This window comes from Malaclemys terrapin, chromosome 1, assembly GCF_027887155.1.
Source record: "Malaclemys terrapin pileata isolate rMalTer1 chromosome 1, rMalTer1.hap1, whole genome shotgun sequence".
Lineage (NCBI taxonomy): Eukaryota > Metazoa > Chordata > Testudines > Emydidae > Malaclemys > Malaclemys terrapin.
Genome location: NC_071505.1, coordinates 43,895,275 through 43,923,121, shown reverse-complemented (window position 1 = coordinate 43,923,121; position 27,847 = coordinate 43,895,275). Strand labels below are relative to the sequence as shown.

Genomic DNA, 27,847 nt, shown 5'->3' with positions numbered 1-27,847 from the left:
ACTGGGAAGACTTTAGTCCAACCTCTCCTTTCATCTGAACAACCACATCTCCTGCGCTAGTTCTCAGCCCTCCCTCCCCCCAGCTGCTCTCTCTCCTCCTCTATGCTGCCTGACAGACTTGACATCAGTGGTAGTGGGTAGAGGAGCCTTTCCTGGCTCCTTCCTTCTGCTCTCTTGACTTCACTTCCCAACCCCATAAAAGTTACATATCATGTTATTGTTTATTAAGCACTGGCCATATGCTTGTACAAAACACGAACAAGGACATAGACCTTGCCTTGCGAAGCTCAGTCTGTGAAGACAAAGTATGGGGCTTTTGAGAACCTCTTGAATTCTGAGAGATTGCGTGACTGAATCTTAGTGGACCAGCACCCATAGACACCTCCCATTGTCCTCCCTCCTCTTATTCCCACACCAGCTGATGAGAACAGAATCCCTTTTACTGGGCTCTTAGGCTGTTTGTACATCTTCGGTTTTTGATAGTGGAGAGGGGAGCAGTTGTAGAAAACTTTGCATTGGGTCTCATGCATTTGGTTCTACTTCTTTGGCCTGGTTCTGTGTGAAGATCCTGGGCCTCAGGAGCATTTAGCCCTAAAGATCTAGTGTTTGAGAACTAGACAATTAAGTACCTCAATCCTCACTTTTATATTCTTGAAAATCTCCATTTGGTTTGGTATCTAAGATGATAGCATGGTTTTGTGAAAAATAACAACAGTGTCTCATGATCCTACCTTGTCTTATGGGTGTTGTCTTTGCATTCTGTTTTCTGTTAGATCGAAGACTCCATTCTTAAGTACTTTGGGAGTCATACAAGAAGAGCAATTTTGTACGTTCCTCCTTCCCGTGGTAAAAAAGAACTTCAGCTATATCAGCGCATCCTAGCACAATACGGATATACAGTGACAGTCCTTGAAGACAGGAAACTGATTGTAGGCCTTGGACATGAGCACCACTACGAAGGTAAGAATGATGAGAAACAAATTATTACTGAAGTTTTGTCAGTAATCCCATTCATTCAGAATATCCATCATTGAATCTAATTTATAAACTTTATAAACCAATTTGACTAGGGGCTTAAAGTCACAATCTGGTCTTGTCCAGTCACACAGATGCTTACTTTTCCACATAGGGACGCTCCTTCTATCAATTGCTTGCTTTTTAACTCCACCCCAGCTCTGTTATTCATCTTAGCCCAGGAAGTCAGTTCTGCTGTAGTATCTGAGTGCCTTCCCTTACAGCATTAAGTGTCAATCTGTCAGGTGTGGTTCTTTCTCTTACCCCCTCACGAGGAGAACTGTGTGTGCAGTATACATTTGCTGTTTGGGTAGGATTTTTGTATGTTTTTAAACGTGCACACTGTTTTGTGTTTGTTAGAGATGGCAAGGTCAAAGAAATGTGCCTTGCACATGGAGTGGATGGTGGTGGGTTTTGTAATGGTCCTTAGTTCCTGTGGGAATTTGTTTCACAATTTGAGACTAGCCCTTGCACAAATGAGCTGTACTCTTATGGTAGAAAGTTTCATTGTGCCTGAGGGGGGGACAGCCACAGTCTTCAGCCTGAACCTTTGGATGGTATTTTAGGTGTGTGGGGCCCAGGCCATTGAGGGCCTTGAAGATAAGGATCAAGACTGTGATCTTGAATCTCTATTCTATAGGAAGCCAGTGTAGAAGCTGGAGAAAGAGATCACCCAGTACTCTGTCAATGGAAGAAAATGACAGTTCTGGTATTTTTATTATGTGGTTTGTTGTTCCTTATTGTAAAGAATAATTATATTCTTGTCATTCATACTTGCAGAAACTTCCTGCAGTTATCAGATACCTCACTGTTGCTTTATTATTTAACTAATCTCAGTTGGATAACGTGAAAATTATTCTGTATATTCTGTGGGGCTGCTTAGAACACACTGTATTGAACACAGCAAATTTCCAGTATTATTTTAGGTTAAGTTTTAAAGATTTTTTTTAAGGTAAGGTGTATACATTTTCCCTGATGAGCTGCCTCCTGTATTAGAATATGGAGCGTTAGCCATGTCTTGCTTTTAAAAAAAAAATCTGGTTTCTCAGCTCTGACATCTCCCACTCACTACCTGCCATCAGTACACATCACTTCAGTGACAAGACACAGCACATCTGCAGCCCACGCTGATGCCAGATGGATTTAGCTACAAAGTGGTGTGCAGTTCAGCCAACATCCCATTCTCTGGGGATCATGTAAAGCACATCTGTGACATCCTTTTTTTGGCTTAACTGGCTGATGGCGCAGGGTTCACTTAAAACTGCTGTAGAGGTAAACAAACCAGCTGCAGATTTCAGATTTTCTGTAGATATTTATATTTTTACATCCTGTGCCAATAATCCCTGCACTATTTTTTCCCAGTAATGGGAACAAAAATAGCAAAAGTGCTTTATACACTTTCCATCACTGTCCAGATGTACCTGCAACTTTCAGCATATGTTAGCGGTATAGAATAAATGGAACAACCAGCAGTTTAATGTAAAGAGTAAGAGCCTTCTAATTCCATTATATAGCAGCATAGACTATTTTAACTGCTTCCAGGATTGTATATATTCCTAGCTTTAAGGTTATGTTGTTATTGTTTTTAAAGTAAAAAGTAAAAGAACATGTCTGCATTCCAAACTGATGATCTTAGCCTAGAACTGAAGAAGTTATAACTGGAATTATTTTCCTCTTGCTGGTAAATGATGTTTTCTAGTGTTCTGTGTGGTGTAGTACTGTACACTGTATTCTGGAGAAAGCTATTTTGAATTATGTTATGTCATAACATTTTCCTAACAAGACTGCTATAATTTATAAAAATGTGTTCCTTGGAGGCACTATTAAAAAGATACAGATAATAGACTGAGAAATATAGATCACAAATATTGTGGAAAAATCTATAAAAAGAATCACTCCTCCTTGTTCTAATTTAGTACCGTGGTCTGGTGCTTTTATTTTTATGCAGTTTCAGGTTTTGAAAATCTGTGGTGTTCCTGTAACTTTCATAGTTCAGACTGATTTCTTTAGGATTTCTGTTTATGCTGGCTGTGAGCCAAAGGGCCTAGCGGTAGTCATATATGGAAAAAAATCACTACAAAACATTCCTAACTTTTTTGTTCTGATTAATAATTAATTTTGGGGACAGTTATACTCCCATGTGAAGTCCAAATACAGCTGATAAACTGGAACTCCATAAGGGTCAGAGTCCTTTTCAACACCTGGGTGGCAGTCGCTACTCCAGCTTCCTGACTGCTTCGTAGAGAAGGTAGAAAAAATGGTTTCTTTTTGTGGAAAAGTCTGGCTTTTTGTCAAAAACCAAAATGTCTCTGGCATCTGTAAAATATCTGGGTTTTGGACAATTTTTTTGGCGGGGGGGGGGCAGGGGGGTTAGGGTTTCTGATGACAAATCCATCAGATACTGCTTTCTGCAAAAAATGTTTATTTAGTCAAAAACCCAATTTTCCATTGGAAAAAAAGTTTTCAACTGGAAAGAAATGTTCAACTATCCATGCTGCACTAGCTTCACTCTTTTTGTGCCTCTAACCCCACATGAAGGGAATGGCCAGTGGATCCATGAAGTCAGGGATCCACTATTCTGCTTCTGCCCACGAACTGCTTTAAGTCTTCTCTCTGCACCAGCCCAGCATGAGCCCCTACACACGTAAAGGATACACACATCCTGAGTGAGCTCCTGCCTTGCCTCACTGCTGCTCTCACCCCATATGACCGGGCCCCCGGTGCTGCTGAGGAAGGGCAGAATTTGCTGTCTTGTTTCCAATGGGATGTTCAAGTTTTGTTCAATATGTCTGCCACAATGAGCTCGCCTCCCTTGCCTGTCAATCAGGCACATGGTAGTTGTTGTAGTAACCAAGCAAGGTACTAACAAACTTCAACAGGACTTTATTTTTAAAGTGAAAACCTCTTTACCAAGCTGCTGCTGCACCCTCGGTAGCTCTCACTCAGCCTCCTTCACTCCTCCCCCCTCCTTCTGTTTCCTGTCCTTTCAGACTCCCAACAGCCAGTGCTCCCAGTTCTAATAATTACAAGCAATATCTAAACACCACAGTAGTCTCTTTGGATAGAACTTTTCATTGCAACCAGATCTCCTCCTTCAGGCAAGTTACCTCAGTTACTTCTTGCCTCACACTGAAGGAGCAGCCTCTGGCTGAAGTGCCATTTTTGCCACAGCCTCAACCTGTGTTTGGAACCAGCATCTTGGAGCTGCAAGGAAAAGAGTAAAAGGATTAGAATAAGCAGGAGAGAGTGCTCCATCCATGCCTCTCCTCTCCAGCTTTCCACATTGAGCCTTTCTGCACTGTGTGCCAGGGGCCTTCTTCTCACAAGTGCAGAGCTGCTCAACTGCAGCGAATAGGGATGAACAGGGGACTGAACTACACTTCCTTCCCTCCCTTCCTTGTGGGGAAATCTCTTATCCTTGGAGCTATAATGAGAATTAACAGGGCCTGTGTGGACTCAGTGCTTAGTGATGTGCTGCCAAAATTTTAACCAGGACCTCCTTCAAAAACGCTCTGCCTCACACAGCAATTCATGAGACTACAATGCATTTCCATCCTCCATAAATTCATTTGTTCCATATTTTCCTCCTGCTACCTGAAAAAAATCAAATCTACACTCTCCCCTCCTGTCTCATCCCCTAAAATTAATAAATTACGTGAGTCCCTCCTCCCAAATCCATCAGTTTTTTCATACTTTGATCAGTACTTTTGCAGCCCCCTTTTTAGTCTGCTCCCTTCCTTTATCAATTTTGCACCCACAGATCAGACATCTGTGAGTTCACATGTCTCAGGTCATTTTAGGCTCAGAAAGGGAGACTGGATTTAAGCTGCCTGGCCCATCATTTTTAATGTACCTTTTGTAATAAGCTGCAAAATCCCCACATTATGTCTAGCCTTTGGATTGGTTGAGATGTTGCGTGTCCCTCATGTTAACCAGTCAGTTTGCCCATGCGAAAAAATGCATCCCAACTGACTACAGCTGAGTTTAGTGTAATTCTAACTTCATCATCTCCCCACCTCATTTGAATGTTAGTTTCACTAACCTGCAGGAAGTTTATGCAGTTATAATGGGTACCTTTAAAAAAAAACAATCAAATACCATTCCATGGTACTGACTTTACAATACCATGACAATTGACTATGGATGCCCGTCAAAAAGTAAATCTAAGTTAGGTTTACTTTATGAGTCCCTCCATAGTTGAGGAAATTCTAGCCCAGCTTTTGGAATGATTATTACAATTTATATATTGACTTCTTTGTTGGTTATTTATTGTCCTGTAAGGCAACTATTGACTTGAGCTTTGCTTTGATTGATATTTACCTCTTACCTCTTGGGTCATTGAATCTTGATGTTCATTGCAACCAAAATCAATATCTGCTTCAGATTTTATTAATTCATTTGGGGTAGTTCAATGGAGATTCCGCACCATATATATCTTTAAAATTTACATGTGTTGCAGACTGTGTTAGGGTTTTCTTTTCTAACTTTGTCCTTCCAGTGATTTTGTTATTCTCCCTCATATTTTCTTCCAATTTAAGAAAGCCCTGTATGACTGTGTACAGCAGCTTTGTACACAAGCTCTGCTTCTAACCACCAACTCTGGGGAAGATCAGATCTGGTGCAGATGGTGGGAGGAGTGAGATTGTGGAGCTTGCTCTGAGCAAACCTGAATTAATTTTGGCCTGTCTCCATTTCTGGCTGAGGCCATGGAGGTCGTTGTGGCTATGAGGTAGCAGTAATTCCCCATCTCTCTCTTGGTATTATTTAGCCCTTTATCAACATTATTACCCCTGTAGTAATTATTTAGCCCTGTGGTAGGCAAATGTTATTATTTCCATTTTAGAGATGGAGACATTAGGACAAAAGTTAAGACTTGACTAATGCCACAGGAGTTACTGTCAGAACTGGGATGAAAACACATGTTGAAAACACATCTTGCTCTAAACCTGTATCTTAGTCCTCTAGATTGCATCTCGTGCTACTGAGCTTTTCTTACCCTGGGGCCATATGGGCTACTCAGCAGAGGATCCAGTTTAGTTGCAAACATCTGGCCAGCGGCAGGGAGAGAGCTTGTAAAACCACTAGTTTCATCAGCACAGCCAGCGCAATGCTTTCTTCACAGCTGATGCTTAGTCTGGCAAGGGAACTACAGCCGGGGGTTTCACAAGCCCCCAACACCATCCCAGGGCAGCTATCAGTGGTACCATGAATAACCCATGGCCAGTTCCTCACTGTAGCACTCAGTTTACGTTTTCAAGGCCACATCAACAGCAAGAGGGCTAGGAATTTAATTTCTTAAATGAAAACTGAAATTAGAAATGAGGAGGGTAAAGGACTGAATGCATGCATTGTTAATGTGGGTAACAACATGCATTGTTAATGTGGGAAAACACAGTGGTTTCTAAAGATGTAGCTGATTCCCAGGATGATGAATAAACTGGCTGTGGCCCAGTACTTGGGCGCCTAGACAAAGAAGGGTCAAGATACATCTTTATTCTAATGCAAAATACATTAAGAGAAGAAATCTGTATGAATATGGTCCTGGGGGCCACATGGAAAGCTCCTCTGGATGCTCCCATCCTTTCCCCAAGTTGATGGCAGTTTCCCCACATTAACAATGCATGTTGGTAGTGCCACTACAAATAGAGTATAGATGGCCAGAATGGGAGAAGCCAGAAAGCAAATGCTCTATGCAACATGCTTCCCTGAGACAGGGACAATTTCAGCATGAAAACATGCCTAAAATAGTACCAAGAGTACAAGAAACATGGGCATAAACTAGTCAGATTAAAAGGATTAGAGCTACCCTGTGAGTTCAGACTTCATCAAGGACTGTAGGCAGGATTAACTGAAATCTTCAGTCTTTATTTTTAATTGTCCATAGTATTGTTAGGAACAACGTCTTACTTCTGGACATTCCAGTCACGAGTCAGTTTCTGTGAAATCAGGTTAATTTTGGCAAACAATTTTAAAGACACAAAAGGCCCAGAGGAAAACTGCTGTTCTGTAAACATCTGGTTGCCATTTTCAATTACAAGGACCAACCCACTTAAGGAAGTATAGTTTTTTTGGAACAGGAATGAGACACTGGGTTTTTTGTTCTTTGCACATAGTGGAGGGTAAAGGAAATGTCAGGACTAAAGAGGTCACTAGAAGCTCAGCTTTTATAAATAAGAAAGTCTCTGAGAAAATTAAAGTAAATTGAACCCAAGTTCTAGCACTGTAAACAACCCTGTTGAGTTAAGGTTAAATAAACATAACTAAAGACCCAAGCATGCCAATAAAAGCACAAACTCTCTCCTGTCATAAATAAATGAGTCATTTTAATATTGTGCAAAATAATGACAATAAAGTTGGCCACAATGTGACTGTGTGCGTGTCACAGTCTAAATAAAGAAAATCTTCTAAGGTTTCCTCAAAAGCATTGTAGGTTCGGTTAACTAATGGCTTAAAAGCACATCGGACACTGTACAAAATATATTAGTTTCTTTGGGCAAAATTTATGTCGTGTGTTCCTGGCAAAGCTTTGTCAAGTAAAAACATACACTTCAAATGTATACTGTTCTCCTGTCTTTCAGCAGAAGAACTTTGTAGACTCAATGCACAAAAAAGGCTCATAGAGCTGTAATAACATCCATTAGAGCTTACCAAATTACTAGCATATTTAAGGCGTTTGTTCCACTTCATTATAATGAAAGCTCAATGTGATTTGAGAAAAAAATATGTTACAAACACAAGAAAATAACATTTTGGTCATGCTTATGTTGCTTTTAATATTGCTGCTTGTCTGTTTGCTAACTACTACTAAGTGTGGGTCTGATTCCATACCACTGATGTCAGTGTAAGTATTGCCACTTATTTCAGTAGGAGCCATATTAGTCCCTAAAATACCCATATAATTTTTATTCTTTAATGGGATTCTGCATTATCATGCTAGTGTATACTAGCATACTGTGTACTTTTCAAAAACATATTCATTCTCCTTGCTTATTTTGAACAGAACATGTTGTTTCTTTAACCTAAGCGCACTGAAAACATTTCTGTAGATCATTGTTGAAAAAGGGTGGAAAAAACCCTCTGTAAAATAGTAAGTTTTTAAAAAATAAGATGAGCTGTTTGCCCCCAAAAGGGAAGGTGTTTACTGATTATTTCAAAATAATTTTGAATATTGCATTTTACCAAGTTAAAAACAAAATTACAAAAAACTGATAGTTACAATAACAATGTACATTTCTTGGAATATATATTCCAAACTTAATCACATGCATGAGTGCATCCCAGAGCCAGTACTGTGATAAATTTTTATGTTGAGTTATAGCTTAAAACAATTACAATATTTTAGCAGTCTGAATACACTAGCTAAAATTATTACTTTTCTTGAACAAATTATGCCATGTTAACAGAATATGAAAAACAACATTATCCAGGCTGTAAAGCGGGGCTATGGTCTGAGACTCCACTGAAATTAATCGAATTATACCAGGGATGAATTATCCTAGGTGGTGTAAATACATGTGATTTACCATGTGATGTTCATGTGAAAGTCCTTTAAATTGGGGTAAGAATTAAATTAATAAATGTAGCAATATGGTAAGAAAGTTCCAACAACAAATAGTATACTAAAATAGCATGGAGCTCCAATCATGTGTACTGGGACATGTGCTCTTCAGCATACTCAAATAATCTGGAAAAAGGGGTGCACAGTGAGGTGGCAAAATTTGCAGATGATACAAAATACTCAAGATAGTTAAATCCAAAGCTGACTGCGAAAAGTTACAAGGGAATGCAGTAAATTGGGTGACTGGATGACAAAATGGCAGATGAAATTCAGTGTTGATAAGTGCAAAGTAATGCACACTGAAAAACATAATCCCAACTATACATATAAAATGATGGGGTCTAAATTAGCTGTTACCATCAAGAAAGATCTTGGAGTCATTGTGGATAATTCTCTGAAAACATCCACTCAATGTGCAGCAGCAGTCAAAAAAGTGAACAGAATGTTGGGAATCATTAGGAAAGAGATAGATAATACAGAAAATATCATGATGCCACTATATAAATCTATGGTATGCCCACATGTTGAATACTGCGTGCAGATGTGGTCGTCCCATCTCAGAAAAGATATATTGGAATTGGAAAAGTTCAGAAAAGTGCAAAAAAAATGATTAGGGGTATGGAATGGCTGCCATATGTGGAGAGATTAATAAGACTGGGACTTTTCACCTTGGAAAAGAGACAACTAAGGGGGGATACGATAGAGGGCTATAAAATCATGACTGGTGGGGGATAGTAAATAAGCAAGTGTTATTTACGCCTTTTCATAACACAAGAACTAGGGGCCACCAGAAATGAATAGGTAGTAGGTTTAAAACAAACAAAGGAAGTATTTTTTCCACACAATTCACAGTCAACCTGTGGAATTCCTTGCCAGAGAATGTTGTGAAGGCCAAGACTATAACAGGATTAAAAAAAGAACTAGATAAGTTTATGGAGGATACGTCCATCAATGGCTATTAGCCAGGATTAGTCCCTAGCCTCTGTTTGCCAGAAACTGGGAATGGGTGACAGGATGGATCACATGATGATTACCTTTTCTGTTCTTTCCCTCTGGGGCACCTGGCATTGGCCACTGTCGGAAGACATGATACTGGGCTAGATGGACCTTTGGTCTGACCCAGTATGGCCGTTCTTATGCTCTTAGGGGTCAATAATATTAATAAGAAGCAGGTTTAAAACAATAAAAGGAAGTATTTTTTCCACACACTGCACAGTCAATCTGAGGAACTCATTGACAGGGAAATTGTGAAGGTCAAAAGTATAACTGGATTAAAAAAAGAATTAGAGAAACTCATGGAGGGTAGTTCTATCAATGGCTATTAGCCAAGATGATCAGGGACACAGATCCAAGCTCTGGGTATCTCTAAACCTCCAACTGCCAAAAACATCTGGCATTGGCCACTGTCAGACAGGATACTGGGCTAGATGGACCATGGGTCTGACCCAATGTTACTGTTTTTAGGTTCTTTTGTAGTGTATTTTTCAACATTAACTTTATTCAATATATGAACGAAAGCCAGGGCTCTAGTGTGGACTTTGCAAAGAGCCTGACAATGTTCTGTTAAACATATACATTCTTAAAGCGCCATATACTACCGATAAGGATGTTTATTTTTCATAAAATATTAAGTCCTCCATTGAACCATGTTTATTATAGTCTCACAAGCTGTAATTTTAAAACAGAATCCTGAATATTTTAATATTATATTGAAAATCATGTCAAAAACCCTGGACGTGTATATAGATGTAAAGCTGGCTTTCATAAACAGATTTTAAAAAAAGAAAAAAACTTGTCTAACTTATTTAGAAACCAGTACCTTTGAGTTATGCATGATGTTTCTCAGCTTTCTGGAAAAGTTTATTTATACAGAAAGCCAACTTTAATGAAAGTAATGGCAACCAGTAACAAAAAATAACTAATTATATCAATCAGTCTTTGCAGACCACTCTCCTGTGGCTCTGGAGCCGCATGCAGCTCTTCAGAAGTTAATATGCGGCTCCTTGTATAGTCACCGACTCCAGGGCTAGAGCTACAAGTGCCAACTTCCCAATGTGCCAGAGGGTGCTCATTGCTCTGCCACAGGCCCTGCCCCCACTCCACCCCTTCCTGCCCCCTCCCCTGAGCCTGCCGTGCCCTCGCTCCTCCATTGGTAAATTCTGGCTCCTTCGCAGGCTCAGGTTGGCCACCCCTGCCCTACGAGATTGATATTTGACGTGCTTCAAATTGTTAGTACTCCAACATAAAATAACCAAGCAAAAATGAGACAGATTGCTAGATATTTCGCATCTTATTTTTGAAAGGATCTCAATCCAGGCTTCAATTTTACAAGCACAATTAGGCAACCATTGGGGCCTTTTCTGAAAGTCAGCCCTTTCATATAAAACTAAATGTCCAGTCTGCCTCTTGTTATCAAGCAGTTATCCTCCCAGAAATGGCTGAAAGTTGAGAATGAAAACACACATCTTTCAACTGGCCCTTTTCAACCAGAACTCCATCCTGACGGAGGTGGAAAAGAGAGCCAGCTTTAGGAAATTCTGCAGTTGTCCAAATATGAAGAAAATCCACATTACTTTCAAGAAAATCCCAGGCAAAAAGTATAATATAGATTTGGGTGATGTCTACCTCCCTGCCTGCATACTTCTAGAGAGTTTGAAGATCACCTGATTTACAACATAAACCTTCAAGTATCAGAAGTGTTAATCAAGATCTGTAAAAGCAGCAAAGAGTCCTGTGGCACCTTATAGACTAACAGACGTATTGGAGCATGAGCTTTCATGGGTGAATATGTCGTGGTATTCACCCACGCAAGCTCATGCTCCAATACGTCTGTTAACATAAATATTATAGCCCAGATGGAATATTATGGAGGAAATATTGACAAAGTCACTCGTTCATAGCACTATTCAGATCAGTGGAAGTTTTGCTATTTACCTCCATGGTGAAAGATCAGTACCTAAGTTTCATTAAAAATTCTTCAGGGATGATTTTACTATAAAACCATGGAGTTCATATTCTATGGAAAATATGTATGTGGAAATAGCATCTACATTGCATAACTTTTGCATAAACAACCCCCCCAGAAAGATAGTTCAGAATGACAAGGAGGAGAGAATAAACTTAATTTAAAAATGTAACTGGGGAATGTAAGAAAAAATGGAATACAATAACTGGGGAGTTGTCTTTGTATTAGCCAACACCAACACTTGTGTGTAGCCTTGGTATAATCACTTGGCTTATCTGGGCCTGAGTTTTCTTATCTGTAAAATGGTGATAATGATACTTGCCTACTTCACAAGGATATTATGTGGCTTAATTATTTAATATTTGTATATTGGTTTTATGATGCAGTATGCCAATATTTTTAAAAAACATGATTTGCACGACCATAATCTAGGGTTGCCACCAAGCCATTTTATATTATCTTGGCTTCTTGTAAAAGTGATAAAGTAGCCAGCTTTTTGTTTTGAATCAAATAAAAATTAAGATAATGTATATGAATAAACCCCCCCCCCCCACAGACCGTGGATGTTATTTATCACTGGAGATCCTCGGTACGCTCTCGGAGGTGCAGTTTTCTCATCTGTGGGGCCTATTCCTTCTACCATTGAAGTCAGTTGCAAACTTTCATTGCCATCACTGGCACTTTCTTAGTTTCTTTCTGGAGAATAGTATCTTATTGATAAATGCTGTGCAGAAAGTAGTTTGGGAATGCCAATATGCTAAGAGCATACCATAGTAATCTGAAGGTGCTGAGTATCAGGATAGAAGTGGAATACCAGAATTGAGTGTTTGGCTTGCCCTGATGTCTTTGCCAGTGATTCAGTGTGGAATGTTTGCCTTTTATTTGCGATGAAATTCCTCTACAGGTCACAAAATATTTTTCATATCCATCTTAATGTAATGATGAGTTCACAGATAGTCAATGGTGGAGGCGACAGCTCAGAACAGTCCTCTCCTGAATATGAAAATTCATTGGTCATGTGATATAGGTAACGGGCTGGGACAGAGAAGAATTGGGTTCCAGGCCCGAGTCCCTCGGTTAGATTCAGCTGTGGCTTTGCCAGAAGCCCTGAGCAAGAGTCAGTATAGAGATGTGCTGGAGTAGATCAGGAACTGAATTGTGAATCCCCTTGCTCTGGGGGAGTAAGTAATCTGTGCCAGTCCTACACCAAGCACAGTACAGGAACTCATCACTTAAAGCTGTAGTTCTGTTCCTGACAAATGCCACTTTAAGCAAAACGATGTTAAGTGAATCCAATTTCCCCATAAGAATTCATGTAAATGGGGGAGTTAGGTTCCAGGGAAATTTTTTCACCAGACAAAAGACTATATTTTATCTATCTATTTATGTATATGTATATATATAGTGTGACAAAGTTCCTCCTCTATCTTGGTGGGTCCTGTGCTTATAGGCAGATTTTCTTGCCTCAGAGATTCACCATGTGGGTTGGGGAACAGCCCAGAGACCTTCCCCTCTGGAAGAACCCACAGTCCAAGTCAATTGGGAGGTTTGGGGGGAACCCAGGCCCACCCTTTACTCCGGGTTCCAGCCCAGGGCCCTGTGGACTGCAGCTGTCTATAGTGCCTCCTGTAACAGCTGCATGACAGCTACAACTCCCTGGGCTACTTCCCCATGGCCTCCTCCAAACACCTTCCTTATTCTCACCACAGGACCTTCCTTCTGGTGTCTGATAATGCTTGTGCTCCTCAGACCTCCAGCAGCACACCCTCTCAGTTCCTTGCGCCTCTTGCTCCCAGCTCCTCACACCACAAACTGAAGTGAGCACCTTTTTAAAACCCAGGTGCCCTGATTAGCCTGCCTTAATTGATTCTAGCAGCTTCTTCTTAATTGGCTCCAGGTGTCCTAATTAGCCTGCCTGCCTTAACTGGTTCTAGCAGGTTCCTGATTACTCTAGTGCAGACCCTGCTCTGGTCACTCAGGGGAACAGGGGAACAGAAAATTACTCATCCAGTGACCAGTATATTTGCCCTCTACCAGACTCCTGTACCCCACTGGTCTGGGACTGTCACAATATATATGTATACATATACATAAATAGATAAAATAAATATTTTTATATAGATAAATATATCTATACATAAATAGATAGATCAAATAAATATAGATTATATATATATATATATACACACACACACATATATACATAGTATAAGTTTTAAAAAAATAAACTAATATTGTACACAGCAATGATGATTGTGAAGCTTGGTTGAGGTGGTGGAGTCAGAGGGTGGAAGTGTGTGTGTGTGTGTGTGTGTGTGTGTGTGAGCAGGGCCAGCTCCAGCGTTTTTTCCGCCCCAAGCGGCGGAATAAAAAAAAAATGGCGCGATTGGCAGCACTTCGGCCGCAGCTCTACCGCCACCGCTTCATTCTTCGGTGGCAATTCGGCGGCAAGTCCTTCCCTCTGAGGGGGACTGAGGGACCCGCGGCTGAATTGCCGCTGAAGAGCTGGACGTGCTCCCCTTTTCCGTTGGCTGTCCCAAGAACTTGTTTGCTGCGCTGGTGCCTGGAGCCAGCCCTGTGTGTGTGTGTGTGTGTGTGAGAGAGAGACACACACACTGGCCCTTTAAGTACACTGACCCCAACTCTAAGTACATTGTCTTTTTAAGTAGCAATTTGAGACAGCAGCTGCTACTTCATCCTGAGCCCTGTCATGTCTCCGCCCTGCTCTGTGAAGACGGGGTACAGGAGCGGGGAGAGGAGGACACCCTGATATTAGCACCCCTCTTGCCCCCCTGCCTGCACAGCAAGCAGGAGGCTCCCGGGAGAAGCTCCAAAGCAGAGGGCAGGAGCAGCACATGGCAGTAGGGAGAGGGACAGCTAAACTACCCGGCAATTGATAGCCTGCTGGGGGGCTGCCGCACAGGGAACTTAGGGGAGCTGATAGTGGGGCTGCCGGTCCACCCTAGTTCCAAGCCCCCACCAGCTAGCTCCAATGGGCTGCTCTTTCTGCAAGCAGTGAGCAAATCAGGCGGCTGCCAAACAACATTATAAGGGAGAATTGCACAACTTTAAACGAGCATGTTCTCTAATTGATCAGCAACATAACAACGAAACAACGTTAACTGGGACGATGTTAAGTGAGGAGTTACTGTATGTCCTCAGATGTACCAGATTAGCTGGGCTGGGGGACAGAGGAGGTGTTGGACAGAGCTGAGGCACCACTCCTGCTAATCCACAAGTGTAGGAGAAGGAGTAGTGCGGGGCCTGGCAGAGGCTGCACTCCCTGGGAAGTAAGAAGGCTCTTTCTCCCTTCCAGGGCATGCAAAGCAGCTTCCAGTTTAGCCTGCAGTATCCTGGTACCTTAGCCTCTTCTAAAGGGTGTTTTCTTTCCCAGTCAGAACACTTCACTATAATTTATACACCAAGATTTCAGCCTGAGTTAATGGGTAAATAGATGGTGTTTAGAACTGAGTTAGCTATTTCAGTTGTACTAGAACGTTGCCTTATGGAAGACCACAGCGGAGTCTCAACAAATCAGATGGAGCATGTAGTGTGAAATCGTGAAAAATAATTGTGCATAGTTAAAGTCTCAGCTGGCACCTGGAATGCTAACAAATAATAAATATAAACCTCATAATGTTCCCTCAGGCTAATTTCCTAGTTCTCACCACTGAAATAACAACAATCGTTTCTTCATAGTCACTTTAGTGAAATTTGAGTTGATGATACTTGCAGACCTCTAATTTCAGTTGTCAAGTTAAAAGAAATCCACTTGGAAAGCAAGAATTCCCCTAAGTCAGAATTAATTTGAGGGGACAGTCCCCCAGGTGTGAAAAGTTCTTCAGAGGAAATTCTTCAGAAGGAAAACCAAGGACAGAAAATAAAATAAAATAAAAAAATATCAGGCCAGCAACAGTGAGAAAATCTGCAATCCAACAAATGGCATTAAAATCTTTATAAAAGGGATGCAGACAGGCCACCAAAACCAGCAATGGATAATTTTCACTGGACTGAATTCATTAAAAACTACACAGGGCATGTCTTCAAACGTGGACATCCTGTACCACAGAGAAATTCTTCACTTGAATCCCATAAACAAAGTAATTGGGCTTTATGTTGCTGTCTTGTCCGCCCCATAACCTGAAGACAGGCAGCAAACCAGTAATGCAGTCCCTCAGTAATCCTATCTGGTAACTACAGCAGTTTAGGGGCTTGAGTAACTGCCCATCCACCCCTTTGTGTGTGGACTTTGCTGCAGACCCAAGGCCTACCCCGTAAGAGAGATTTTTTTAAATGAAAGATTTTAGATGCTTAAATTTTGGCAACCTTCAGAAGAATGCATCCATGCACCGCCGTCTGTGAGCCAGCTCAGTTCAACCTCTGTCATCCACAGGGACAGAGGGTTTTGATTCCAATCAACTCTAGTTTTTAGGGAACCACTACACATTATTCTAAAAAAAAAAAAAGTTATTTTCAAAGAGAATGTCAAAAATGTACGTGAACATCTAATAGGGGTTTAATATGTCAGAGCTCAACACAAATAGCAAAAACAAAAATATTTTTTTTTCTGAAAACCACTGAAAACCACTTCTCAAGTCTCATGACATTCAAATTTGCCTGGAAAATTACCTTAAATGTTGGAGCAGCAGATTTTCTAAAAAACTGAAATAAACTGTTACTGTCTCCTTAGGCTTGTATGGAATCTAAAAGCCTCCAATTTATTTATTTTATATAACTAGTCTGAGGGGATATGGCCAGGTAGTGTAGGCCTCAAATGTAGCTTTAAAAGAGGGGGAGGGGAGGTTTTACAAAACTGTAACATTAGTAGAAATGTATTCATGTAATTTTTAATCATATATTTCAGTGGAAACAGATTTAAATGCTACTCCTGGGGGAATTCTGCACCACTGTGCAACGCAGAATTTGTGCAGAATTAATGTTCTGTGCAGAATTTCCTTTTCTCCCCACAGAACTGGTGCTGCAGAGCTGCTGGCTACCAGTAGGGGGCTGCTGAACCCGACAGAGCCCAGCTCCACAGCTCACAAATAGAAGACACTGCTGGGGAGAGGGGTCAGAGCTGGAGGATTCCCAGCAGCTGCAGTTACCTGCATGCCCTGAAGGAAGAAGGTGGCATGCAGGAAACTCCATAGAAGTCTGGGACCCAGCATCAGGCTGTTTCTTCCTCTGGATCCCTGGGCTCTGGGGAGAGGGGTGCAAAGTGTCTGGGGTGGGGGGCCCAGTGGCTGGGCTCTGGGGGGTTGCAGTGAAGCGGAGTGGTTCCCTGCTGTCCCGGAAAGAGATGAGCACCTTCGGACACCAGAGTGGGCGGCACTAGGGAGCTCTGAGCCCAGAGGTTCAGGTGTTGCCCAAGAAGTATAAAGGCCCAACCTCAGGGCTTGCTGGGGAAGCAGCTGCCGGGGACGCCAGATACATCTTCCTAGCCCGCGATTTGGAAAGCCCAGCAGCCTGTGGAAAACCCAAGAACTGGGCCGACCTGCCCCATGCCAGCTACCCAGAGGAGTTGCTGAGCCTGCCCTGCGCCAGCTACCAGGAGTTGCTGAGTCTACCCCTGGCCAGCTATCCCGATGAACCCATGGTGCTGGACCCCCCAGAGGACACCACCCTGACCCAGGTACCTCAAGAGGGGGAGTCTGGAAGTAGCCCGGGGGCAGCTGACCCTAGTCTGGCTGCAGCACTGCCAGAACTGTGTTACAGCCAGGATCCCTGCTGACTCTGCAGCGGGTCTTCTGCCGCTGATAGGCCCCCGGGCCGGAACGCAGTGAAGTGGGAGGGCCTGTCCCCGCCCCCTGACACCCAACTCATGGGTGGTAGTCTCCCCCTCTCCCAGGCCCTTTGGAACCTAGGGCCTGGGCCTACTGTTTATATACTGTTACTGCTCAGACCCTGCCTGAGGGTCCAAGTGCCTACCTCACCATTGCCCCGCCCTGACTTAGGACCTGGCTTGCCATTATATACTGTTATTGCTCAGCCACCATTGCCTTGCCCTCACCCAGGGCCTGGGCTCACTGTGTTTATTTGTACCTTCACTAAGGCCGTAGAGGAAGACTCCCGCGGCCGGACTAATTCCCCACAAGAGCTATTCCCAAAGGTTGTGAGGCGGTGTGGTTCCCTGCCACCCCAGAAAGAGATGAGTCCTGGCTAGCCTCTCTACAGGGGTGTGTGTCTGGGCGTGGGGATGCCCCATGGCTGGGCTCTGGTTGGTAGGGGGTGCAGGTGTCTGGGCTGGGGGGTGTCCTGCAGCTGAACTCTGGGAGGTAGGGGTGTGGGTGTCTGGGTTGTGGGGTCACCCCATGACTGGGCTCTGGGGGAGGAGGGGTGAGGGTGTCTGGGATGGGAAGTGCCCCACAGCTAGACTCTGGGGGAGGCGGGGGTGCGAGTGTCTGGGCTGGTGGGGCCCCGTATCTGGGCTCTGGGGTGTGTATGCGGGTGCTTGGCCCCCTAGCTGGGCTGGGGAGGAGGGGGCAGAGAAACAGAAACTGGTTTGTCGTAGCGGTTTCTTTAACTCTCTGTTCCTGGAGAATTTTTGTGTGTGTCTGGATTGTTACAGACATAGTTGCAACAGGTATTTTGAAATAAATTACCAAAATAATGTAAACTGGCATGGTTATATAGTGTTATTTTGACAAATAAAATATGCAGAATTTTAAAATATTGTGTGCAGAATTTTTAATTTTTTGGAACAGAAGTCCCCCAGGAGTAAAATGCAAACTTCTTCATGTAAGGCTTCAACTCAAATACAGCATTATTGTGACAATGCAAGAGAATTCAAAAGTGGAAAGTAATTGGAAACTATAAATAAAAATGTAGCTGGACTAGTCTTTTCATTTTCAAAGCTGAATGAACTGCAAAAGTAATTAGCATAAAGGGTGAACAGTATATTAGATTTTAAAAGTTCTTTCATTTTTAATAATCCAAGATGTTGGCAGTAATACAGGGAAGGCAATTTCAAAGTATATGATTTAGATGACACTTTCTCTTTAATTTAAAGCCAATGCTAGCTTGTGTGTGTGTGCATTTTGTATTAAAAATAGGCAGAGGCTGAGCTATGTACCTAACTTGTTAATATGTTTTATAGACCAATTTGTACCAATCTGGGCCCGTTTCTGCAGCCATTCCATGTTGAAAATCCTATTGTTTCCCATGGGATCCCATCTGCAGAATGTAAGGCCTTCAATGTGATTAGCCAAATGTGTTCCTACCCACAAGGCTATAATGTGATAATTGCAAGGCTGGGAGCCAATCAGATTGCTCCATTTTATAAATCCGCTTTCAACTTCCAGAGTTCTGACAGGTACCTCGCCAGTAGGGGGTCCATGGAATCTGTTTGCTTTAACCTTAAAAAAAAATTGTAGTAAGATTATTTTCTCACAGTACAGAGTCTGATATTCTTGTTCACTTTGACCTATGATACCAGAAGTCAAAGCTCTGTAGAAGTCTTTTAAAGCAAATGTTAATGTTTTCATTAGTCTCTGCATTGCTGTTTCCACTAGCTGCTTAATATTTCTTCTACTCTAGAAGCCCTTCTGATCAAAGCATGTTTATTTTTCTACTCAGATTAGTTCTTTATACATCTCTGCTTAATCACCATCATAGCAGTTCTAAGTGGTCAGTTCTGAGTACAACACTCATGAGAACAATGTTATCTTACTACCACCTACTCTCTGGATGAAAATGTGGATCTGTATACTATATCAACAAGATGGAAAGCAGGCTATTGGCTTATGCTTTGTATGGCAGGCACCCTGCCTCAGCAAGAATGAGACTAATTAAAGGGGGCCTTGAATGGAAGGTGTAAATACTTACTTACACTGAGCCTGATCCATGTGCTAAGCGTCTTTAACTCCCACTAATTCCAGGGGGAATTGAGGGTGGTTAGCACCTTGTTGGATCTGGGGCTGAATTAATAACATAAGACCTTCTGGGCCAGTTCTATGCACAAACTTGTGCTGGTTGAACTAAAGGTGTGATGTTGCACTGATGTAGTTAAATTGGTGCAACTTTGTGTCTGGACACTTTTACGTCTGTTTAAAATGGCTTAGAGCAGTTTAGCTTGTCCTTGTTAAATAAAAGGCAAGCTACACTGCCATAAACCAGATTTAAATCGATGGAGAATGTTCACACACAGTTGCATTAGTTTAACTAAATGGGTGCAGCATCACACCTTTAGCTAAAATGGTGCAACCTGTGTGATTAGACAAGCCCTTAAAAAGTCTGTTGTAGGTGCAATGTGAGCTTTGTTGCTCCCCAGTCAATGCAGTCACTCTTATACAACTCTTGTCTAAGGGAGAGAGACGAATGCATTCCATTACTAGTTAACAGGCCAAATGCTGCTCATCCTATGCAGATAGATCCACTGAAATCAGTTTAATGAGGCAAGCAGGATTTGGCCAAATGTGCATAAAGCCTTTTGAAGAAGAAAAGATCTATACAAATCATTAGTAGCTTTGTTACTGTTCAGTCTTACTCATATAGGTTTTAAATTATTAAAAAATTAAATATCTTTTTGAACCCTCTCCTTCAAATCCCTCCTCAGAACCACACTGTGATGCCGACAGGAAATTGCCACTGGATAATGGTTAGAGAGAGGGCTAGTGTTAATATTCATTTGTTTAAATGGTTTGGAAACATCAAGGTTATGCACATATGGCCTGTGTTAACATGGGATCATATTACTGTTACCCTTGTCCTCCCCTCTTCCTTTTCCTGGGTTGTTTGTTAACTCACGTATTGTCTTGCTTTAAATTAGATTGTAATCTCTGAGGTAGGGTCTGGTCTTATTGTGTGTTTGTACCATGCTTACCATACCAGCGCCCCATCCCAAATGGGACATTTGGGTGTTGCCGTAATAAAAATTGTAATAATAACCTCTTCAGTGCCCTGTTGCTTTACACTATCACATGTATAACATAGCAGCGGATCTATGGTCTTGTGTATGTATGCTGCACACCTTCATTTCCCACTGAAGTGTTTGCACGCATGATGGATGACATGGGACAATTTGCAGCCTATGAGTGTTCATATTGGATTCTGCTCTGGGGTGAAGCATCTGTAATAAGAAATATGTATTTTAATTTTTACCGTAAAACCAAACAAAAACAGCTGGTAAACTGTAGCTGACTAGAGCTTTATTGGTCTATCAGAAGGGCCAATGTCATCATCGCCTTTCGGTCTGAAGCCAAGTTACAGTACTAAATAGACACCCCTTTTGGGGAGTATAGTGTACTCCTTTAGGTAGGTCCTGTTTCAGTTCTGATTGTGCTGCTTTGAAGTAATGCATGCTTAGATGTCTAATTATTCTAATTGCAAACATAAATAATGGCAGGCATACAAAGCAGAAGCCCAGCTGAGCCTGAAGATTTGTCCCTAAATGACAAGAACTCTGTTCCTAGGCAGTTGGATTAGAAATGAGTATGGCTGGGGCTATCCTCGTCTGAGTCTTTTTTTTATTTTGTTTGTAAATACATCTGGATCAGTCTGATGTGTCCTAAAAGCAAACATTTTGCACTATAGTATCTTTTTGAGGCTGGGAGATGTTGCAATACCCAGAAACGGGGAGATGAATTACATCGGAGATCTGGTAATTCCTACTCCATCCCTCGGTTCGAACACATCTAGACATTGTTTTACATTCGGTTATAATAAAATGTGTTTTCTAGTCAGAGACTTATCACTGTGCTTATTTGATAATTATGACTGGTGAAGATCACAGTATTAGTTATTAATGCTATAAATCTTTTACTCTAAAACAAAGTATTTCTTAGTATGTTTTTGTTCTCTGAGTGTGAGTTTGTTTGTTAGTTATATACGTCCCTGGCGTATCTACTTTTTTTTTTTTTTGGTTTCATAAAGGGGCACCTACTCAAGTCTCACACCCAAATTTTACTTACCTCTAATGCATTATTTTTATATAGCATTATTTGTTTTCCTGATGTAGAAATAGAATCATTCTCCAATAATGGATGCAACATAAATAAAACCGGAGCTACCCTGCTGAGTGGTGGCAAAAATCTGGGGTCTTCTGGGTCAGCTTCCCAGGGGGGAAGGAAATCAGTAACTCAGAGCCTAGATATATTCCAAGTATAACTTGCTTGGTTTTATGCAGCAGTCCTGAAACAGAGATGGTGACAAATGGTATGCTGGCAATCTAATGCCCAGTTTCCAGGAAGTGTACTAAGAACTGAGTCTAGCAGAGCAAACCGTCTTGCTGCTTCCAGCAGCTTCCTCTGCACAGAACCTTACAGCCAAATCAACAACAAGAGAAGCGTTATTTGCAACCCTTAAAATTAGCTAACGCTCAAAGAAAAAGAACTTGGAAGATTATGTGTAACAATGACATTTGGCATAAAATTATACATGCTGGGAAGCTGGGTGTGGAAAAAGAGCAAATTAAAGCAGGAAGGGAGCTACTCAGCTTTAATTTAACATCTTCCACATCCTTAATGTATAAATTACACCATCTTAGATCCATGCATCAGGGGAGGGCTGTGAGAAGTTTTACATACACCTCCTAATGCATCAGCTCTGAATTTGTCCCAAATCCTGGAACTAACAAAAAAAAAAAAAAAAAAAAAAAAATGTGGTGCTGGATAGAAAGGCAAAGCACCCCACCCCTACTCCCGCACTTAATAGTATATTTAATACTCTGACAAGTCTACTAGTCCTCGTGATTTGGCTCTGTATATTTTTCTATTGAGGCTGGAATTGCATAATATTTTTTCTCAATATGTTTCTGTTCCTTTTCATAGGCAAATTAAGCTCTTGGGATCTTCTGATTTGCTTATCTTCCAGTAAAACCGATGATACAAACTGCTTTCCAATAGATGACTTCCATCAGTTAGAATTATTCCAGAAGGTAAAGTATTGACATGCCTTCTTTTGTTTGGAATACCCCACATTTTTCAGCACCCACTAACAAAAATAGTGTTCAATTATCTATTTATGGTCTAAAAATGTGGTTCATTAAACTGTAAAGCAGAGCTGTGTTTCCAAGTTCACTGCCCACTCAGGGATGTTTATCGTATATCATATTTGCATTCTTGTAGATATCCTATCCAGAGATCAAGAGCAATGTCTTAATGCTTTCAATTTGTGTGTAGTTTAATACGTTGATGTTCATAGACATTGAAAATTGTTACAGCTGGATGTCATGGTTTGCTCTTTCCAATCTGAGCTTCTGGACTCTATGCCATACTCAAAATTCAATTGTCATGCATCACAAGAAATATAGAAGTAAAAGAAAATTGTAACAAATGTCTCTTTGAGAGAAGAAACTTTAGGAATGCGGAAAAACAGCTAGAAAATACATTCAGAGTGTCAGAATGACTGGGGACCAGTTCAGCCAAATGTAAGCAGGGGTTGTGCCACTTATGCAAGGGCTGGATTGGCTCTAGGAATTAAATATATATATATATATATATATATACGGTGTTTATATATAATTGTCATTTTACAAACATAATTCAAGCATCTCTCCAAACAATGACCCTGGTCCTGCAACTCGCAGCGTGCAGATGGACTGCTGCGCCCATGTGGAGTCTGAACTGGAGTCCTTTTGGACCTGCATGGGCACAGCAATCTTGCACACATACAGTCAATTGCAGAATCAGTGCCAGTATGAGCTAGTCTTCTAAGCATGTCTATAATTGGCCCTCACTTTTTCCACCTGAATTTTGAATATTTTAAGCACAAGTTAGGTTACTTAGTTATCGAGGTACCTGATTAAATATCTGACTTGCAGGTGCAAACATCTAAGTGACTTAAATTGCGCAGTTATTTGCACCTGCAAAATTGTGGGAACAAAAATGCATGCCTAATTTGACTCATAATTTCAAAAATTTTGCACAAACAATAATTGCAGGCACAAAATTGCATTCTGAAAAATAAGGGTGCACAAGAATGAAAGGGTCTTCTGGAGGGGTGGATTTCTTCCACAAAGCTTATTAGTGATGACAATATCAAAACTGGATGTTTTTCTAAAATGTGTGCTTTATGAATTATTTTGGGATGCTTCTAGGGCCTGTGTTATACTGGAGGACTGACTAGATGATCACATTGGTCCCTTCTGGCCTTGGAATCTATAAATACCCTCACTGATTCAAGAATAGTTCTTCATCTGGCATGTTATACCAGTACATATGTACCGGTAATTTGTATTTACTATCTGATTGGGATCTTGATCCTGCAAAGGCTTATGCACATGTGTAACTTTACATCTAGGAGTGGGGCGACTCTTAGGACCAAGGGCAAAATTTTAAAAGTATTTATATGCCTAGAGATCCAGATAAGTGCCTAATGCAGTTTTCAAAAACACCGAGGTGCCTAACTCCCAACAACTTTTGCTTTGTAGGGTTTTGCCATGAGAGTTAAGCACCTAGGTGCTTTTAAAAATCCCCTAGGTGCCCATCTGCTTCCTTAGGTGCCTAAATGCCTTTAAAAATCTGGGCTGAAGCCCTTTGATTGCAAATTCCTTTAAGTGGGGACAGTATCTTCCTTTACATCTATGCAGCACAGAGAACCAGTTTGACACTCAATGTTTGTTTATTTAGATTTACAATAAATATGTACAGAAAGCACCTAAATTTGCCAAATGTTAAAAATATGATCAAATCAAAAGTAAAGGGGAAAAAAATAATGACCGTGGGAGGCCTATTGTTTGCGCCGCCCCATCCTACAACAGTGGGGCAGGAAAAGGTACTCAGAATGAACCTCATGTGGAGGTTGAGAGATGTACCAGCCACCTCTGCATGGTAGGTTTTGCCTGCTCTTGCCTAATGGGGTTTCAGCAAGTCTACCAGGTGACTCCCTGGCAGTTGATGATGAGGGAAACAGCCACCTGATTTATTCTGAAGATCTTGTGGGAAAAGAGCCTCCTCCCATGGCCCAGGACAACAGAGCTAACTCAGGAGTGGCTTGTATACATATATTCCTATTAATGGGAATTATGCACATGGTTATATAAACAGTTTGGCCAAGATTTTCAAAACTGAGTGCCAGAGTTAGGTTGCTAAATTGATATTTAGGGAATTAATGTACTGGCCTGGTTTTCAAAAGCCCTGAGCTTCTATTCTGCTGCTAGCACATGCTCTTGGAGTATAGTGATTTCCAGCACACCTAGAGAAGAAGCCAAGTGCCAGCAACAGTCAGCTGCCTTTAGCCCAGGGCAGCATTTCTCTATCAAAATTGTATTGCCACTTAATTAAACCGGAGTGGTACCCACTATCATTCATTTGAGCTATAATTGGCTTTATTGAAAGCCAATAGCTTGCTAGTAGTAGCAATACTGAATATTAGATATGTCACGGCACATTATGGGCCATCCTGCAACAAGGTAATTTAGGATGGGGAAAAAAATGAGCAGTGTTACTGATAAATCATTATCCATATAAAATCACACTGGAATCCGGTACCATGAATATGGTTATGTTCCTCTGCGAGCCGGGCTTAGCAGAAGGATGCCATCTGCCAACTGTTGTTTAGAGATGGAATGATTACCCCACGGAGTATGCTTTTGTATGACATTTTACTACTAATTCGTAGGGCCATAAGCCTAAATAACAGAACAATTAGCAATCAGAGCATTGGAAATATCTCTTGGGTATCAGGTCACTGAAGACAAACCAACCTAATGCCTTTGAAATTGTGATACATTTGCTTTCAAAGATATTTAGGGACATAGGAGTGATATCTCAGGCAACCTCATTGTATAATCCTGTTCATAAATTCACCAAGCTCCATCTTAAAACTAGCTAGGTTGCTTGTTCCCACTACTCCTGTTGGAAGAATCTCACTCCTCTGGATGGTTAGAAACCTTCTTCTAATTTCCAGCCTTATTTCTCCATTAGGTGCCTTAGTAAATACATGACTGCTGACACAGCCTATGAATCCATCTGACCATTGTAGTATTTATAAGTATCCCATTAGCTTAATATCGGAGTACCTCAATATCTTTACTGTATTCATCCTCACTACATGCCTGTGAGCTAGGGAGGTGCAATCATCCCTAATTCCCAGATGGGAAACTGAGGCATAGAGAAACTAAGTGATTGCCCTGGGTCACAAGGGAAGTCTGTGGCAGAGCAGGAACTTAGCATAGGTCTTCCACATCCCAGGCTAACACCCTAAACATTGGATCATCATTCCTCTCTATGTGCTCTTTCTGTGCTATGAATGAGGGTGATTGATAGACATGTAGAGGAGCAAGAAGCTTTGGAGGCAGAAACTGCGGGGGTGACAGAATCACAGCGTTCAGGAGGAGGAAAAACAGTCTGAAACTGCCTTGTGGTGATTGTGGAGAAGGAACTCCCACCTCAGAGTTCTATTTTCCAGGACACAGGGAGTCATAAATCAATGTTGACATCAATAGGAGTTTCACACATGAGGTGTCCCTGATAAATTATACGAGAAAACATGCAGGGCTTGTGAAAGACAGTGCATCTACTGGTGAACTCACTAGAACATCTCTGTATTATTTTCAGGTAAATACACTCCCAGAGATTCAGCACTTGCTTTGCAGAAAAGAAGGATTATGCCAGATAATTAGAGCGTTCCCAGGTAATCCTCTATTTTGTTTCAGTTTGCATAAATGTAGAAGATCCATTGACCTGCTTAGTAGTGAGGCTGATACTGTGTGTGTGTTGGAGGTTTCATACTTGTATATTCTTTTTTCATCAACTTTTAAAAACAAGACAGAATACGAGTGATAATCCATTTCAGACATCTCTTGAAAGTAAATTGTAGTAATAAAGGATCCTTTTAACTAAAGTTACTGTATCATTTAGCAGACTGGAAAAGTCATGTTTTTTTAGAATACAAATGTCCTATTTGTCAGGCTATATTGTGTTATTCCATATATTGGTGTTTACCCTTCACAGTTCTTGGTTCAATGAGATATGTTTATCCAGTTTTATAAAACTGTTGTGGCATGAAGAAGGAGTAGGAGTTGGAGCTTGGTTTCCAGCCCAACAGAGTTTACTGATAAAAAAAAAAGTCTTTGTACATTAAGTTCATCAACCAGAAAAATTCAAAGGTTACAGGCCAGCTGCCAGAGAATCCTAATTTACTATGGGTGAAATTCAGCCCAGAGCAGGGGCCCTGCACAAAGCCGTATGCTCTATGTTAATCCCTAGTTAAACCCTATGAGGCAAATTCTGATCTCGTTTACACCAGTGAATATCTAGAGTCTCTGGCACTATTCTGGATTTACACCATATAACTGAGATCACACTGGCCCCATGCTGAGTGCATAACTATGTCTTAAGTGACGCACTGTCCCTAGTGTGAGCCCTTTGCTCTGGGATGTGCATTAGAGGGTAGTCTGATGCAATACAGATTTTAGACAAATCAGAGTAGATTTGTCAAAGTTCCAAGGATTTCAGAAATTGAATTCATTTTGTAACAGTCTGGCTCTGAAACATTTTGGTCAGCTCTGTTATGCTGTTTGGGCAATGACCAATTAAAACAGTTTTATTATTTTGCTGCCACAAAACCACGAACATAAGAGGCACTCACCACACAGAGAGATTTCTCCTCCAAGTCATACTCTTTAATTGGTGTCCATAAATTGTTGTAATAGTCATCTCATCGCACACACATGGTGTATGAGACTGACCAGTGCTCTGCTTCTCTTGTAGATAAGGGCTATTTTTAAACATCTGATTGATTCCTTTCCATCTTTATATCATCATTACTTCACTAGATAAAGGGCCTGGTCTTGAGAGATGCTGAAGTCCCACTGAAGACACTGGGAGGTGTGGTTGCTCAGAATTTCTCAGGACTCTGGCCCTTACTCACATAGACTGTGTCCATAATGCAGGTGTGACTGCAGCTCAGGTAGGCATACCCACACTAGTTTTAGCCTCACCTAAAATGGCAGTGAAGACACGGTGGCATGAGCATCACCGTGGGGTGGCAACGTGAGTACATACCCAGGGTCCCAGGAGAGCTTGTACAGCCTGTGCTGAAGCTTGTGCCCCCATGTCTTGCCTGCTATTTTTGACCAGACTAGCTACATTCAAGCTAATGCAGCTATGCTTATCCAAGCTGCAGTCACACTCGCAGTTGCATTATAGACAGTCTCAGTATCTGATGATGATTTTGGCAGCTTATAAAGATACGGTCAAGTAGCGTAGGCCTCTAATTTCAGTTTTGTAAACAGATTTTTATCAAAACAAATACAAAAATACATGCCTTTAAGATTTTTTTTAAATGTCTGACTGTTTTTAATCTAAATGTTCCCCTGAGGATTGAGAAACCAAACAGAATAGCATTGTCCTGCTGCTTGAGAACCAGAA

At 41.4% G+C, this 27,847-nt stretch overlaps 1 protein-coding gene across 4 annotated transcripts in view; it reads left to right on the top strand.

Moving 5' to 3' along the window:
- CPED1 (cadherin like and PC-esterase domain containing 1) overlaps positions 1-27,847 on the top strand; it is a 197,735-nt gene that overhangs the window by 12,836 nt on the left and 157,052 nt on the right. For all 4 annotated transcript variants that reach the window (XM_054023380.1, XM_054023391.1, XM_054023399.1 and 1 more), the window contains exons 3-5: positions 774-960; positions 22,304-22,410; positions 26,033-26,108. In XM_054023380.1, coding sequence (XP_053879355.1) covers positions 774-960; positions 22,304-22,410; positions 26,033-26,108 — 370 coding nt within the window. The remainder of the gene's footprint in view (positions 1-773; positions 961-22,303; positions 22,411-26,032; positions 26,109-27,847) is intronic.